General features: G+C 41.0%; 1 protein-coding gene across 2 annotated transcripts in view; it reads left to right on the top strand.

Moving 5' to 3' along the window:
- The first annotated feature begins 541 nt into the window (after positions 1–541).
- Positions 542–18,043, top strand: part of SECISBP2L (SECIS binding protein 2 like) — a 37,703-nt gene continuing 20,201 nt past the window's right edge. The window contains exons 1-4 of one of the 2 annotated variants that reach the window (XM_081838805.1): positions 542–795; positions 13,577–13,755; positions 14,652–14,976; positions 17,432–17,567. In XM_081838805.1, coding sequence (XP_081694931.1) covers positions 772–795; positions 13,577–13,755; positions 14,652–14,976; positions 17,432–17,567 — 664 coding nt within the window. In that variant the 5' untranslated portion in view covers positions 542–771. The remainder of the gene's footprint in view (positions 796–13,576; positions 13,756–14,651; positions 14,977–17,431; positions 17,568–18,043) is intronic. The other variant, XM_081838804.1, reaches the window with a different exon arrangement.

Below are 18,043 nucleotides of genomic sequence, written 5' to 3'. Positions count from 1 at the left end.
TACAGATAGGTAGCCGTGTTGGTCTGCCATGGTCAAAACAAAATAAAAAAATTCCTTCCAGTAGCACCTTAAAGACCAACTGAGTTAGTTCTAGGTATGAGCTTTCGTGTGCATGCACACTTCTTCAGATACACACTAACTCAGTTGGTCTTTAAGGTGCTACTGGAAGGAATTTTTTTATTTTGTCCTGTCATGTAAAGTAAAGCCCCACTGTGGGCCTCACTCCCACAGCGAGGAGCGCCTATACGACTGCAGACAAAGACATAACACACCTAGATAGATGGACATATAAATAGATAAATAAAGAAAAGCCTAAGAAGAAGGCGAGGCCCTCCCCCTGATGAACTCCAGCTGGGCTCCAAACAAGCCTTACAGGCCCGGCGTTGCTGGGCAACGGCAGAGAAGATGGGAGGGGGGAGTTCCGAGCGCGGAGCAGGAGGAGGAGGAGGCGGCCGCTTTTAAACCAACGCTTTTAAGCGCAGCGTGTCTCCCGTCGGCTTCCGTCCCAGATGCTCCCTCCTCCTCCTCCCCCGCCCCTCCCCTCCGTCGCCTCCATCTCAAGCCGTCGCTAGTGGCGTAGCCGGGTCTTGTTCGGGAGCCGCGTCAGCCGCCGCGGAGTCGCCTAGCTGCTCGCCGCGCCGGGTGGTGAGCGGGAAGCCGGTCCGTGAGGGGAGGGGAAGGGAGAAAGAGAGAGAGCCATGGGGGGAGAAGCGTCCCGCCGTCGCCGCTGAGAGAGGCGCCCGGGCCCGCTCTGCTCTGGCTGCTGGAGCCATGGACAAAGCCGTCGGCGGCCAGGTAGGGAGGAGTCCGGCGAAGGAGCCCGCCGCGCAGCGACCGACCCCCGGCTGAGGGGTTGCTAGGCAACGGGGGGAGGGGTGGCCCGCACACCACCCCCCCCCTAAATCCTGGGAGGAAGTCCCTTGAGGCAGCTGTGCCTAGGGGTTAGTGGCTGAGGGGTGCCTAAGTAAAGAGGAGGGGGCGGCGGCTGAAATGGTGAGGGGCTTAAATAACGCCCCGGCCTTCTAAAGCTCAGGCGTCCCCTCTGCGCCTCCTGTGCTTTTGTTTTGGTTTCTCAACCTGGGCTTTTAACTTCGGGGGCGTTAAATGACTTGTAGTACTTGCTTACGGGGAGTCGCCCGAAGAACTCGTCTGCTGTGGAGGCGGCGTACAAATGCCACCGACACGTAAACAAACCGAGAGGGTGCTTCGTGTTGCGGTAGTAATAATAATAATCGTGGGGGGACGGGACACGGCAATGGGAGTTATGGGGCTTGAGTCCTAGACCCGGTCCCTACCGCGGGTGGGATCGGGCCCGAGGGGAATTAGGCGAGGTTGCCAGGGCAGTGAGGGATTTAAAGGGATTTGTTGAAGCTCTGGGAGAAGGAGCTGTTTATACAACGCTCTCACTCTTGACATCCGTAGGGTGGTCTTTATAAGTTTTAATAAGCAAAGGATATATGTAGATTGTTTCTTCTCTCTCTCTCTCTCTCTCCCCCCCCCCACACCCCGCAATCTAAATTCTGCAGCAAGGAATCTGAATTCTGGAGTAAGAAAGCAAAGGCAAAGCTAGCAGGCGTTTAACATGGGCCACTGGTGTTATGGGTGTGGGGGGTGTTGTAGATTAAATCGCCAGCTATTGCTAGCTGAATGGTGCTGGTTTCCGTAGCAGTAATACATTAAAGTATGCTTCTGTATGGTATTGTGGTTAGTGTCGAACTGCGACCTCTGAGACTTAAGAGTTCAAAACCCCACTCAGCTTGAAACTCCCTTTGTGACCTTGGGGCCACTGCTTCTCTCAGCCTAACTCACCTCAGGGGGAATTTGTGAGGATAAAAGCTCCATGGATAGAAATTTCAGGGCTTCAAGACACTTTTGCTATGCATTGTTTCAGTAACTTCTAAAACATATCTGCATGACACTCCAGTATTTTTCTTATTGCAAAGTATTGGGGAGGCTAGCCAAGGATGGAAGAATATAGTGGCTTGTCTAATACCACCTGGTGAATTTTGAACTGGGAACTTATTTTCTGTGCTTTATTGGTGGGAAGGAAAGGATGATAATGCTGACAAATTATCAAATTTCCAGTCTTGGCAGGAAAGACCTGGATTAGCATATATAGTAGAACTTGGCTATAGTCTTGCAATGCGAAAAGGAATGAGGTCAGGAGGAGGAATGGGACAAAGTGCATCTCTCCCCAGGTTCTTCTTTGAGGCTAAAATCATTGTCAGTGACTGACTTGAGAGTTGAATATCCTTCACCTCCTCTTAAAGTAGACTAAATTTTCCAATAAAGCTGGACTGCTATCAGCTATGGGCATTTCTTCGCCTCACTCTTCACACACCTCTTTCCAGTTTGAGGCAAGTGGGGAAGTCAGATGGCTTTTAGAGCGAGAGAGATTTGTCCCTGAGAATTTCAGGTATTACTGTACTTCTTAGAGGGCAAACTATATGTAACTCACATTTAAATGTAAATGAAGCACCAACACGCTTGATTAAAAGCGGAAGGGTTTGATTTTGAGTTGAGGGAGTGTCTACTTAAACCTTTCCTTACCAGCTGATTCTTATATCAATATTGTGCTTCTCTCCTCCAGCCCCATCCCTTCCACTCCTCAGGGTTCCAAAGTATCAACATATGTCTGGAATTCTTTGCAGGGAGAACAGCTGGTAGAGTGGAAAAACAGTTGGAAGGAGAAGAGTTAAACATCCCTTGCTTAAAATTGCTGCCTCTTAAAGTTGCTTGATTTAAAACACCACCACCATTGGGGCTTCATTGCACACACTTATTTGTTTTGTTTGTAATGTTTAATTTGACCCACTGGCAGAGGTTAAACACATTGTGGATGCATTCAGACAGCTTTTAAAATTAAGATATTAAACATTTTGCCTTTATAAGAACAACCTAGTTGCATTTTTAAGCTAGTAATCTGTACACAACCATAGTTTCCCATTTTACCTGAACTAGGAAAATGAACTGGAAACCATGGTTAGAGATTTCCTAGTTTATCAGCCATGCAATGAAGAGGCTTTCTAAGTGGGCATGGTTTGTACATATTGCAGCATATTTAGCCAAGATAAGCTGAAGCAGACCACTGACACTTGCAAGACAAGAGTTTAAACTTTAGTCCACGGAAGGTATCCTCTTTATAAAGTTCTCTGACTAATATCAATCTCTTCAGTTTATTATCACTATCATTATTTTTAATTACCTGCACTTCACCCTAAGGTCACAGGACAAGTTATAAAAAAAAACAGTGCTAAAAACAGTTTAAAACATAATCACAAAAATAAGGTGGGTCCTAAAAATACAGATTTCATGTACCAAAAACCAGGATAAAGAGGTGTGTCTTCAGCGTTCACCAAAATTGTGTAATGAAGATGCCGGATGAATCTCTGTGGGGAAGAAGTTCCAAAACCTAGGGCCTACTACAGAGAAAGCCCTCTCTTAAACCACCTCCCCTGAGCTCCTGTGGAAGAATCAAGAGGGCTCCCCCCGCTGATCTTAAAACTGGTGGAGGTCTGTAGGAAAGATACAGTATTTCAGGTATTGGGGGGTGGGGACTGAGTCAATTAGGGCTTTAAACACTTGTAATTGGCTTCAGAAACAAACTGGTAACTAGTGCAGCTATTTTAAAATTGGTTTGGTGAGATCTAAGACCAGAACCCCAGCTAGGAATTTGGCTGCTGCATTTTGGACCAGCTGAAGTTTCTGAGGCTTCAAGGGCAGCCCCACCTAAAGCACATTGCAATCATCCAATCTGACCTGGGATAGCTCAGTTGGTACAGCATGAGACTCTTACTCTCAAGGTCATGGTTTTGAGCCCCACACTGGGCAAAAAGATTCCTGCATTGTAGGGGGTTGAACTAGATCCTTGGGGTCTCTTCCAACTCTACAGTGCATGACCCATACGCAATACAGCCAGCCTAGATTTCAGACCACAGGTCTATGATCTGACCTAATATTAGGCAGCAGCATATGTTCCTAAATGTAAATTTCTACCCAAAACTACAAAGTTGGTTTGGTCTGATCATTGCTGCTGTTATTTAAAGATATGGCTGTTTGGGGTTACATATCATTTGTTTTTATTTTTAACAGGTCTTTTGTGTTGCCTGTAGTTTCCATGAATATTTTAAAAAATTGTTTCTGAAGGCAGAATGGTTACTAAACCACAGACATCACTCTTGTTGAGCAATATGTTGTGGATTAATTAGTAGGAATTGTAATTAGCCTTCAGGTGACTTCATGAAATGGTTACTTCCTTGTTGCATTCTTCCAGTACAGTGGTACCTCGGGTTAAGTACTTAATTCGTTCCGGAGGTCCGTACTTAACCTGAAACTGTTCTTAACCTGAAGCACCACTTTAGCTAATGGGGCCTCCTGCTGCTGCCACGCCGCCGGAGCACGATTTCTGTTCTCATCCTGAAGCAAAGTTCTTAACCTGAAGCACTATTTCTGGGTTAGCGGAGTCTGTAACCTGAAGCGTATGTAACCTGAAGCATATGTAACCCGAGGTACCACTGTATCTTCCTGTGTCTTCAGTTCTTTGCAGCCAGCCATTATCTGGATTTTAGTAACTAGGCATGGATAGCTGTAGAAGAGGGAGAAGCTCTAGATGACTCCAAGATAAAATAATAATGATGATTAGGTTCAAGGAGAAGGTCTCATTCACAGGAGTGGTATAGCCACTTGCTTGCAAAAGGCCTCAGCTTCACTCCCCAGTATTTCTAGACAAGACATGGAAAGGCTTCTTTAAAACCCTGAGGTGTTATTGCCAGTCAGCATAGACAGTAGTAAGCTAGATAGACCAGTGGTCTGACTTGGTTAAAGGCCGTTTTTCTGTGTTCCTGTAACATTTGCCTGACATTTTTCTTTAGGGGACGAAAGGGTGTGGGTGGGCATTGTTGGTTTTAGTCCTCTTAAAGTCGTATGTTGCATAGTATTGTGCCAGGCAGCAGGCACATGCCTTCACAAGATAGCGGTGTTAGAAACTCAGATATACCGTATTTTTCGTCCTATAGGGCGCACCGGCCCATAGGACGTACCTAGTTTTTTGGGGGGGAATTTTTTTAAAAAAAATTATTTCCCCCCCACCAGCCGCAGGGCTGGGGCGGGGGAAGCCCGAGCTTCCCCCGACCCCAGCCCCCAGAACAGGCTGCCGCCCGCAAGCCTTGCGAGCCCGCAGGACCTCCCGCCGGGCGCGCAAGGCTTGCGGACATCTGCCCGAAGCACGGGGCGTGCTCTGGAGTGTGCCCCGTGCTTCGGGCTGCAGGCTGCTGCCCACAAGCCTTGGGAGCCCGGCGGGCACTACCGCGGGCTCCCAAGGCTTGCGGATAGCTTCCTGAAGCCTGGAGAGCGAGAGGGGTCGGTGCGCACCGACGCCTCTCGCTCTCCAAGCTTCAGCGAAAGCCTGCATTCGCCCCATAGGACGCACACACATTTCCCCTTCATTTTTGGAGGGGAAAAAGTGTGGCCTATCAGGCGAAAAATATGGTATAAGCTAGGTGCCAAATGGCTCCTTAAACCAGGACTACAGTTGCCAAATAACAAAATTAGGAAACAGATTGCAAAAAGGAAGGTTGGTATCTTACCTTGTATCATGCATCACTTCAAAACAACTTGTTCTGTGATTGAACCAATGGCACGATATGTTCCTTATGCTGCCACATTGATTTAAAGGCATCACATTAAGACAAGTTATGACTTAGCATGAATGCAGGGTCTCTAAGAGAGTAGATTGGGGCCATTTTGCTCCTCCCTAATCACTCTGCTACTGCACTGATGTGTGAACTAGGCCAGTGTCTAATCTTAGTAGCTCCTTTTCTTGGGAAGTATCTGTTCTAATGTAGAGTTAGCCTTGGCCTTTATGAAGTCATGGAGGTACAAATCAAGGTTGGATAAGATAGGCTCTTACAGTTTTATAATGCAGTTGTTTCTAGTAGTAAGTTTTAAACTCTTTAAAATGGACTTGGGTTGTGATAGGGAAGGAGGAGTTGCATTTTGTTAATCCAGATGTAATCCAGATATAGATTCAGTTACTAAACATCATAGTTGTATCATTAAAAATAAAACACGTGATTTATAAAAAAATACTTTTATGAATACAGTAATGAAATAGGATCGATCATTAAAAGTCTTCCGGTATTGGATCCTTGTTACCTGGTAGGTTCATGCCCAAGTAATTGTAGGATTGAAACATTACAATCCAAACATAATGCATTTCTATACAGATGCAAATCCCTGTGGTCAGTAGGAATTGTTCCTGTTAATTGTACATAGGATTGCATCCTAACCTAATGATGTTTGGCCTTGTTTAGAAGCTAAGTACGGTGGTGCCTCGTAAGATGAAATTAATTCGTTCTGCGATTTTTTTCGTCTTGCGAAGCACGGACTTTGGAAAATCAAAAATCACCAAAGTCTTCAAAAACCTCAAAAAAGGCTACCACACCGCGTGCTATGAGTTGCTCCTCGAAGTGAATGCACGGTTTTAAGAAAAAGGAAACAAACTTGCAAGACAAAGGAAACAAACTGGCAAGACGCTTTCATCCTGCGAAGCAAGCCCATAGGGAAATCCGTCTTGCGAAGCAACTCAAAAAACGAAAAACTCTTTCGTTTTGCGAGTTTTTCGTCTTACGAGGCATTCATCTTGTGAGGTACCACTGTAATAGATTACTTTATATGAGCTTCATGTATTACTTGTACCCTCATGTAGTTTATAGGGAGACCTCTTGGAAGTTGTATTAATTCAGCACAGTCAGTAGAGCATGAGACTCTTAATTTCATGGTCATGGGTTCAAGTCCCACGTTGGGAAAAATGATTCCTGCATTGCAGGGGGTTGGACTAGATGACCCTTATGGCTCCTTCCAACTCTGCAATTCTATGATTCTGTAAACACAGTGTAGGAGTAAGGAATTAAATATGAAAGTTATGAGTAGGTGTTCATGGGAACAGGTTGTTCAGTACTTAATGAAAGTACTTAGCATTTATAAAATGGTAGTGCTACTGCCCACTCATGTTACCTTGTTTTATAGCTTATCTGTTTGAATGAAGCTAAGACACAAACAATGGAAGCTCTAAGATTGCACATGACATGTCATATAATGTATATTATATATTATATTATATTATATTATATTATATTATATTATATTATATTATATTATATTATATTATATTATATTATATGACATGTCATGTGCAATCTTAGAGTTTCCATTGTTTGTGTCTCCACCTATCAAAGATGTCATACTGGCAGTATTGAGTTTGTAAAAGCATTTCACTCAATGTGTTCATTGAATATTGGTTTGTAGATACAGTATTCCCAACTAAGGGTTGCATGCCTTAGTATACCCATTTCCTGATCAGAATTTGCTTTGTCTTTCTTGTGTATCTTTAAAAAACAGCCATTCATTAGTCTAACATGCAAGCAAATGAAACAGTTTGTATGATCCTTTTTAAAACAGATAAATGATGCATGTTAATCTGAATCTGTAAGATGTTCTGTTTGGCAGTTGAGCTGGAACAGATAATAAAAAGTGGTGTGAGTTTTCCAGACAAAATGTAATAGGAACATTTTGTGCTGCTTTAAATGGAGATCTGATTTAGCATGTATATTTGACTTGCATTTAGTAAACAATATCTGATCCCCTCCCAGTAACCAAAAGTAGTTTCACTGAAACATGATAAGAGAAAAATGTGGAAACAATCGAGTTGTTCTAAATGTCATATTCAAAGCATTACTTAGAAATTTATATTTAGAAATACTCCAATGAAAATGTTAAGACATAGCTCAATAGCATACATTCCCCTTAAGCTATTTAAATTTTAATAACACATTACTGTTTATTTACTCAGAAGTAAGCCACATTGAGTTCTAGAGTGCTAGCTCCGTAGTAAGTCTGTTTAAGATTCCAGCCTAAGGGAGAAAAAGGAAGATGCTGAAAATTAACATATACTAATTTTAGCATGCCCGGACTGCTGCTTGCATAAGTGTTTGCATTCTAGTGAGAGTCTCCTGAAAAATAAAAGTTTGCTTTTAAACATTACTACTACTATATTGGTTCCATTTGCCTAATGTAACTTGTATTACATTAATGCACAGAGCAGTCCTAAAAGTGGAGAAATTACTACCCCATCATTGATTAAAAAGTAAGATTTTTTCAGACAGAACTTTGAATAAAATGCTCTTGCTATCTTCTAGTCAACCACCATATTTCCCGTTCCTTATTGCATTGAATAATCTAACTATAGCCACATCTGTTTTTGTGTTTACAAAGCGACTCTTAAAATAGGCAAAGTGTAAGTTCTTAATATGCTTGTTGCTGCATATTCTCAATTTTAAAACTGACCAAAAAAATTTTTTTTTCAAATTGCCGAAAGATAAAAGGTCACTATTATAACTAGGCTGCTTCTTTTTCCAGCTGTTAGCCAGTATAAAACCCAACATTATTTTGAATTTGAAACATAATATGTAGGCATCTGCCTTGTGTTAATTACACAAAGTGCCTTCAGCCGACAGCACTATTCTGCTTAGAAGGACAGCATGCGTTCTGTTTTAATGGGTAATATTGAACGTCTGTTACAGGTTTTTTGTATATTGTAGTCTAAAGATTAAACACAGTGCTGTAACTATAAGACAAAGTTTACCAGTCTGTTCCTGCTAGTGTCATCTTCTGTTGCTGCAGCTGCTAAATAATACAGTAGCCTTTATATTGAAAACAAAGGTGGCTTTATGTTAAATATCTTGGAAGAAATGTAATGGTCAGTGGGAAACATATATAATGAGCTATTGCATACATTCTGTAAAATTAAACTGAAAGCTGGGCAAGTCTTAAAATCCTGTGCTTTGAAAGAAAATCGCTAACATAAACAATAGAATATGTAAGTACTGATTGTTGTATTTATATAGTGTCACCAATGTACATGTTCCTTTAGAGGAAAAAGAGGTTCCTGTGTAATCCATACTCTGATAGAAGTGGAAACAATAGACAGATTGTTATTTGCAAATGGCTTAATGTAGAGGCTCTGAAATCAAAAGCCAAACTTAATTCAAACTAAACCTGAATAAGAAACCACTACACTAATTAATCTTATATCCTGCTGTTTTGCTCAAAGGTGGGTTTGGATTAAGAATTATTATTAAATATATTTATGTAGTCACCATTCAATAAATATTTCTTGTGTAACTTGCAACAAAATACTAAACACACAATACAGTGGTACCTTGGTTTGCATATGTTTTGGATTACAAACACGTCAAACCCGGAAGTGCGTGTCCCTGTTTGCAACCTTTTTTTGGATTACAACCCATTTTATTTGGATTAGGAACAATTTATTTTTTTTGGAGACCCCATTGGCAAAAGCATGCCTTGGGTTACAACCTGTTTTGGTTTACAAACGGACCTCCGGAACAGATTATGGTTGTAAACCAAGGTACCACTGTATACAATAACCAATAAAACAAGAAACCTTAAAAAACTTCCCAGTTCTTTTTTTTTTTTAAAGAAATTTTTATTAAGTTTTTTTTTTATAGCAATAGAGAAGAAAAACAGCATAGCAAAAAGCAAAAAGAAAAAGAAAAACAAACATAAAATTTAGCATCGTATAATAACCAACTTTTCTTCGTTTTTGGACTTCCTCACGTCTCTCGCTCCTACTTTCCAAATTTATAAAACTTTAACCAGCAATTTTATCACCTTATTTCCATTCTTATTGTACACTTTTCCAATATTTTGTCCCTAACTTTGAATATTTTTATCTAGGTCTTAAATATCTAGTCTTAGCATAATATTTATTCAAAATTTATTTTTCTCATAAAATTCACTCATTTTCACAGTCTTTTCACCAAATTTTATGGTGCCCTGTTATTTTCAAATCCCTCATCCTTCTTAGCACTCATATAATTTACAGTGTTTTTGTAGATAGTCCTTGAATTTCTTCCAGTCCTCTCCCAGGTCTCGGATTCTGCCAGTCATTTCTGCTAGCTCCATGTAGTCCATCAGTTGCATCTGCCATTCTTCCAGCGTGGGCAAATCTTGAGTTTTTCAATATTTAGCGACAAGTATCCTTGCTGCTGTTGTCGCATACATGAAAAATGTTCGATCATTCTTTAACACCCTCTGGCCAACAATGCCCAAAAGGAAGGCCTCTGGTTTCTTAGGGAAGGTATACTTAAAGACCTTTTTCAGCTCGTTATATATCATTTCCCAGAAGGCCTTAACCCTGGGGCAAGTCCACCAGAGGTGAAAGAACGTTCCTTCAGTTTCCTTACATTTCCAACACTTATTATCTGACAGGTGATATATTTTTGCTAGCTTGACTGGGGTCATGTACCACATATATACCATTTTCATAATGTTTTCTTTCAAGGCATTACATGCCGTAAACTTCATACCGGTGGTCCATAACTTTTCCCAGTCAGCAAACATGATATTATACCCAATGTCCTGTGCCCACTTTATCATAGCTGATTTAACCATTTCATCCTGTGTATTCCACCTCAGCAACAAGTTATACATTCTTGAAAGTACCTTAGTCTTAGGTTCTAACAGTTCTGTTTCCAGTTTCGATTTTTCCACCTGGAATCCTAACTTTTTATCCAATTTAAAAGCCTCTTTGATCTGAGCGTAATGTAGCCAATCTCGCACTTTGTCTTTTAGTTTCTCCAAACTCTGCAATCTCCAATTGTCTCCATCTCTTTCTAATATCTCCCAATATTTCGGCCATTTGACCTCCATATTGGGTCTTTTCACAGCTTTAGCTTCCATAGGTGATAGCCACCTTGGGGTCTTATTTTCTAATAAGTCTTTATATTTTGTCCAGACATTAAACACTGCTTTCCTTACAATATGGTTCTTGAAATTCTTGTGAATCTTAACCTTGTCATACCACAGATATGCATGCCATCCAAAAGCATTGTTAAATCCTTCCAAATCGAACACATCAGTGTTTTCAAGGAGCAGCCAATCTTTCAGCCAGCAAAAAGCTGCTGATTCATAATACAACCTTAAGTCTTGCAGGGTTAGGTTAAGGTCTTAAGGCAAAAAACTTCCCAGTTCTAAAACAGTTTAAAAGTTTGGGTGAACAAAAGGGACTTCAGTTGGCACTGAAAATACCATAAAGTCTCTGTTTGACCATCTCTGGGGAGGCTGTTCCACAGCTGAGATGCCACTAATGAAAAGTCCCTTTCCTTGGTTCCCCCCTGATTTGCTTTGCCTGCTGAAGCTACCCAGAGGAAGGCCTCCAAAACAATATTAAGCTTCAGGTTGGCATATGCAGGATAAGGCAATTGGTACTTTAAATTGGCACTAGATTATTTTTGCAGGAAAGACTTGAAGGAGGCCTTGAGTTTAAGCACTCCTCCTCTCCTCTGGTATGGACACAAGTGGCCGTAAAGCTTTCTCTTCCCTTTTAGTTTAACCACTAGGTTATCTGAACTATGGTTTGTTGAAATAAGGCGGGTGTGTGTTTGTGCGCGCACACACACGGCAACAAATGGCTCCTTAAACCAAGGTTACAGTTGCCAAAACAGAATATCTAGTTGCCATTTTGGGGCAAGACATATGTAAAGTTTTATTTTTTAAATGACTGTCTATGATTGATTATCTGTTAAACATCTGGCTAGTTCAGATGACAACATAGGGCAGTGATGGCCAAACTTGGCCCTCCAGCTGTTTTGGGACTACAATTCCCGTCATCCTTGACCACTGCTCCTGTTAGCTAGGGATGATGGGAGTTGTAGTCGCAAAACAGCTGGAGGGCCAAGTTTGGCCATCACTGACATAGAGCTAGGTAGAGCTAGGTTGAGAACTTTGTGAACTTAAAAAAGAAAAGTCACTTGATCCAGGGACAGTCCACACACACACACACACACACACACACACATATATATATATATCAGCCTATTCCTCCCTCTTCTTAATGATGACACAGACCATTCATAATGTAAGAATATTCTTACATTACTGTGAGCAGGGCAGTGGGGTGGGGTAAGTGAAGGCAAACTACAACGATTAACTGTAATGTCGTTCACTGCTCCTGTTTAGGCTGCACAGAAAAAGCATTTTGGTTCCTGAAATTCATTCTAATTCTGCAGATAAAATATAACTGATAGAATTCTGCAGGATGTGGTATTAGTGTGTGAAAACAGTCAAGATTCAATTATCCCCAGGCATGCACCTCCAGATGGTGGAGATGTCAGGTGCTGCCATCCTGGCACCCAGGTATTTTCACTTGGTTGCAAGTGGCCAATAGGCAGGTGCAAAATGTGCCTGGCTAATTTAAAACACTGCTTCAAACCATAGGTTATAGGTTTGTCTCAATTAACCATAATTACGATTAAGGTGTGAGTGTCATGACCAGTTGCAGTGAATCTAAAACAGAATCAAAAGCTCCCAAACTCATTGCAGTTGTGCCAGAAGAGCAAAGTGGGCCTGACTTGTTGAGAGTATTATTGCTGCATCGGGTATCATAGCTGAATAGCTTTCCTTTGGGAGGGTAACTTTTCTTCTGCAGGTTTTTAAAAAATTAAATAAATACTTTGTCAGATTTGTTTCTTACTAGTATCTTTCCTCTAGTACATTTCCTTCTCTTGAAAAACAAAAAACCCAGACTCTTGACTCTTGATTGAAGTGCATAACATTGGAAATCAGTTTTCTATTTCTTTGAAATACACTACTTTGCCCAACAGTTACCCCCTGGTTCTAGGAAGTGTGGGACACTTGTTACAGCTCAGTCTTTTGCAAATGTGTTTGGAAGTAAGTTATATTTTGTTCAGTGGAACTTGTTTTTGTTTTTTTGTTTAGAAAAGGGTGCAAAAGACTGAAGCTTCACCTATCAACAATAAGTGATTATTCATACTTAAATAGACCCACCGAAAGCAATAAACTTAAAGTAACATTTTTCTTGGGAGTGTAATTCATTCCATTCTCATTTAGATTGATCATGTGCAATGCTCTAAATGAGTGATGGCCAAACTTGGCCCTCCAGCTGTTTTTGGACTACAACTCCCATCATCCCTAGCTAACAGGACCAGTGGTCAGGGATGATGGGAATTGTAGTGCAAAAACAGCTGGAGGGCCAAGTTTGGCCATCACTGCTCTAAACAGTATCTCCTATGCTTCCTTCCATCATAAAATTTCATGTCTTTACTGCAGATAAATGTGTGGCACAAAACATGACTGTCTTTAATTGTTTTCCTATTTTGTAATGTGCATTCTTCAGAAGACTGAACTTAGGCCTGTTGTGCATATTTCCTTGTGTGACATAATTGTTTGCATAGTTGTCACCACCTCTCTGGTTACTGCTCTGGTGCTTTACATAAGGGATATATTTCCTGCACATGGAACTAGAATAAATTGTGTCAGTGTGTAACAATCTATGTAGTATTCTACCAGCTTTGGGATTGCTGATCTTAAATGCAATTAATTTTGCTTGAATAATTTTGACTGGGGAAATGTAACATGGTAAACCTACTGAAAATACAGCCCTAGTGGCTATGACATACTTAAGTACTGACAGCCCAGAAAATACTCTAGTTTATGTTCCCTAACATTTTAACTTTTTTCTTTCCCTTCCCTTAAGAATGTGAAACTCTCTGCTGAAGTAGAACCATTCATTCCTCAGAAGAAGGGTCCGGATTCACTTATGATGTCTATGGCGTTACCTACTGACAGTGGAGGAGTTAATGGCGTGGAACCAGCTCCTATTCCTAGCTACCTGATTACTTGCTACCCATTTGTTCAGGAAAACCAGTCCAATAGGTAATTAAATATATTCTGTGAGTAAATAAATGAATGTAAACATTTTCTGCACCTGCCATTTAGCTTTCTATGTTCCCTAAAATACTGGGAAGCTTTCACACTAAACTTCAGCACTTAAAGCTGAAATTTTGTGCATGTTTTCTTGGGTGTAAGCTGTTCCAAACTTAGTGGCACTTGCTTCTGGGTAGACATGTGAGGATTAGATTGCATGTTAGTTGAATAACATGGTTGTAGAAGGAACTTATTTGCTTTCTCTCTAGGTTTTTTTTTTAAAACCATTCAGAAAAATCATCTATTTTTTGTGTCTCCTGAATGAAAGGTGGTGAGGTCTGAACCTTCAAGCCACCTCTTAAATTTGCTATCTGTTAGAGCAGCGAAATTAGCTTCATGCCACTTCCAAAATGAGGCAGTGGCCTCCATTTGCTGCCTTCTTTGCAGATGAAAGGCAGAAAACTGTTTTCACCGAGCATAGGGCTATGATGAAACCTCTGGAAACATCATGTAATTCAGGTCTCCCTTTGATGTTTAAGGCTGCAGTTGTAACCCCTTTTACATGGAAGTAAGCACCATTAATTCAGCAGAACTTAATTCTGAATGGACATTGTGAGGACTTGGCTATAATTTTACCTGTAAAAACATAGGACTGCCATGGTAGTATAGCACTTGATATCTCACAATAGTGTAATACTTAGCTTGTGCAGTACAGTTTGGTGCAACCAGTTCCTCATACCTCATACTGGACAGCCATATGAACACAGTGGGGAAATGTATGTGGGATGGACAGCACTTAGCACTTGCAGAATCTTTCTTTTTGGTTTTAAAGGAAAGAAGTGGTGCTGGTGGACCGTTGCGCACTTAACCATTCAGAAAGTGAATTATTCTCTTCCTCTCCACAGGCAACTTCCGCTGTATAACAATGATATCAGATGGCAGCAGCCTAACCCAAACCCTGCTGGTCCATACCTTGCTTATCCCATTATTTCTGCCCAGCCACCTGTGTCTGCTGAATACACGTATTACCAATTGATGCCAGCACCATGTGCCCAGGTCATGGGCTTCTATCATCCTTTTCCAGCCCCTTACTCAGCACCCTTCCAGACAACAAGTGCCATAAATACAGTCACGGCAGAATGCACGGATCGCCCAACCCAGCCCAACCAGGTCTTTTCATTATGTAGCCAGCAGAGTAGAAGCTCCAACAGGGGACCAGCTGTGCAAAAAGTAAGTCCATTTAGCAAGCAACATAATCAAAGGATGAATGGCTAGTTTGGAATATATCGGTGAAGTATATGTTTGTCAATACAGTCCAACCTCGGTTCTCGAACGCCTCCGTTTGGAACATTTTGGCTCCCGAATGCCGAAAACCCGGAAGTAAATGCGCCAGTTTGCAAACGTTTTTCTGAAGCCGAACGTCCGACGCAGCTTCCCCTTGGTTGTCGAACATTTCGGAAGCTGAACAGGCTTCTGGAATGGATTACCTTCGACAACCAGGGTTTGACTGTATACATATCATTGTTGTAAAACATTACGCTGGAAATGAAAATCCTTTAAAAAAAATGTTTTACACCAGAAATGGAAGAATCTAGAAAATATTTTTGTACAGAGAATAAACTTTTTGAATTCTGCATGCATTATCAGGGCAGCATAGAGCACAACCTCTCACTTGTTCCCTTCCTCGGTCTGCTTATGCCAGGCATGGCCAAACTTGGACCTCCAGTTGTTTTGGGACTACAATTCCCATAATCCCTGACCACTGGTCCTGTTAGCTAGGGATGATGGGAGTTGTAGTCCCAAAACAGCTGGAGGGCCAGGTTTGGACATGCCTGGTTTATGCAATTGGGCATGCACAAAAGCCCAAGCCTAGGTGTTGTGTGATTCAAGACCTTTTCACATGTAGACACACATATATGATAGTTTTTATCTGATACAGATATCAAAACTAACAAAAGTTAAAACAAGTACTCCATATAAAATGCACCTTTCTGAAAGATAAAATAATTCTTTTTTATTGTTACCTGCTTAGGATTTGAGGATAAAGAAGTTTGAAAAAAATAAAGGACATCCTTGGTTTATTTTGCCAGCAGAATATGGTGGTCACTGAGCTGTCTAAAAAATAGCCTTCCAATATATTTTGCTATATCTAGTGCACACAGGTCCTGTTGAATTCAGTATGTTTTACACATGTGCAATTGGAGGCAAGATTGTAACCACAGTGTCTGTACACGTCTGTTGTCTAGAGTAATGTAGCGTTCACTGTTTTATTTTTAAAAAAGTGGTGCAGTATCAGCCTAATTTCATTTTTTGGTGTTTCTGAAGTGCTGTAGTAAGATTGTAGTGTTGAACTCGATACATTTTAAAAACATTTACCCTTCCTTCTTGAAAGTCATGAATACATCTAGCTCACATCCATGCAAACATGAATAGGTATCATATTTATGTGCAGTGGTACCTCTGGTTGCGCATGGGATCCATTCCGGAGCTCCGGTCAGATCCCGAGGAATTTGCAACTGGAGGTACCTGTTCTGCACATGCGCACAACATGGTAGAGTGCTTCTGCGCATGCACACGCAATGAAACCCGGAAAAATACTTCTGGGTTTGCCGTGTGCGTAACCTGAAGGATACGCAATCAGAGGTGTGCATATCCAGAGGTACCACTGTACTTGCTTTTGAAATTTTATTTTAAAAATGGTTAAATGACAGTTGTTTAAAAAAAACACAGGCAGCCATACGGATGTAATATTTTAAAAAACTCTTAAAAGCCACCATAATAGTAAATTGCTGCTTTTGGCAAATTAATTCCAAAATGAATTAATAGTGTTTAAGTGCTGCCTAACCTCTGCTTAAGATGTATTAAAAGCAGTTAATTTATCCATTTGAGTTACCCTTAATACTGTCTTCCATAATTCCAAGACTGATAGAATTCTGGACCATTTCCGATTCTTAATTATCATACTTGGACACCTACCAAAAGGTTCTCAATACATTTTTAAAAACCACACTTAACAGTTATACTTCAGTAAAGCACTGTTACAGTGGTGCTTCGCAAGACGAAATTAATTCGTTCCGCGAGTCGCTTCATCTTGCGATTTTTTTCGTCTTGCAGAGCACGGATTGCCCGGGTATTAACGGTTTTACGAAAAAGGAAGCAAATCCGCAAGACGTTTTCGTCTTGCGAAGCAAGCCCATAGGGAAATTCGTCTTGCGAAGCACCTCGAAAAACGGAAAACCCTTTCGTCTAGCGAGTTTTTCGTCTTGTGAGGCATTCGTCTTGCGGGGCACCACTGTACTGAAATGTCAGAATTTCAGCAACTAGACATGCTAGGCTTGGGTTCCAAACACGTTGCAGTAGCTGGAACATCAGAAGTGTGAATGTACCTAATGTAGAAATCGTAGTTTATTAGTTATCAGTACAGATAGATGAAAGCTGCTTAGCAAAATATGAAAGATCTTTAAACAATGGACTGTACTTGGTACTCATTATTTATTCATTGTTTCGTACGTAACATACGTTGATTTTTTGTTAAAGTGCTGATTGATCTAAGGTTAGTTTCCAAATGTTTGCGGATAATATTAAATAATCTTCTGTGGTTATTTTCTGTGGAAATTGTCTTTCCTAAACCAAGTCCACTGGCTTACCAAATAAATCTCTTTCCTTGGCTAATCATTTTAAACAGCAACCGCCTCCACAGATACACATAAAAAGCAAAAGGCCTCCAGTGAAAAGTGTTGCTATCCAGAAAGAGACCAGTGCGTCGGGCCCTGAGAGCAGACCTAAAATTGTACTCTTGGTGGATGCTTGTCAGCAAACAGGTACAGTAATATTCTGTGCTTAAGTGAAATTTCATTGTACCTGAAAAGGTCCTTGTACAAAGCTTATATAGGAATATCTGTGATGGAAGTATTGGGTGTTCCTCCCATTCTGGGATGATATGCTTAATCTGCCTTGGCTCCTGGGTAAGTTTACATTGGCTGTTAGGCATCATTCACGTGGTGTATCTCCCTTTTGCCACTAATATTTCTGTCTTTTTAAGTCAAATTTTATTCAGTTATTTTCTCAGAACATAGTCTTATGAACATAATCACAACTGACAATATATTATTCCTTTCAGTCTAGCTGCCCAAGTCCGAAATTGGTCCAGTGAGGGCTAGCTGTACTGAATGGTCACAGAATGCTGACCAGGGCAGAGTGGGAATGGAATATGGGGAAGAAGGAATCGTTTATTAAAAACGAGCATAATTAACTAGAATCTGGGACATTTCCCACACAACATAGCAACAACTGTTCT

The sequence above is a fragment of the Podarcis erhardii genome (assembly GCF_964252035.2).
Source record: "Podarcis erhardii genome assembly, chromosome: 14".
NCBI lineage: Eukaryota > Metazoa > Chordata > Lepidosauria > Squamata > Lacertidae > Podarcis > Podarcis erhardii.
The sequence above is the reverse complement of the archived record's forward strand: the minus strand, read 5'-3'. Positions and strand labels throughout refer to the sequence as shown.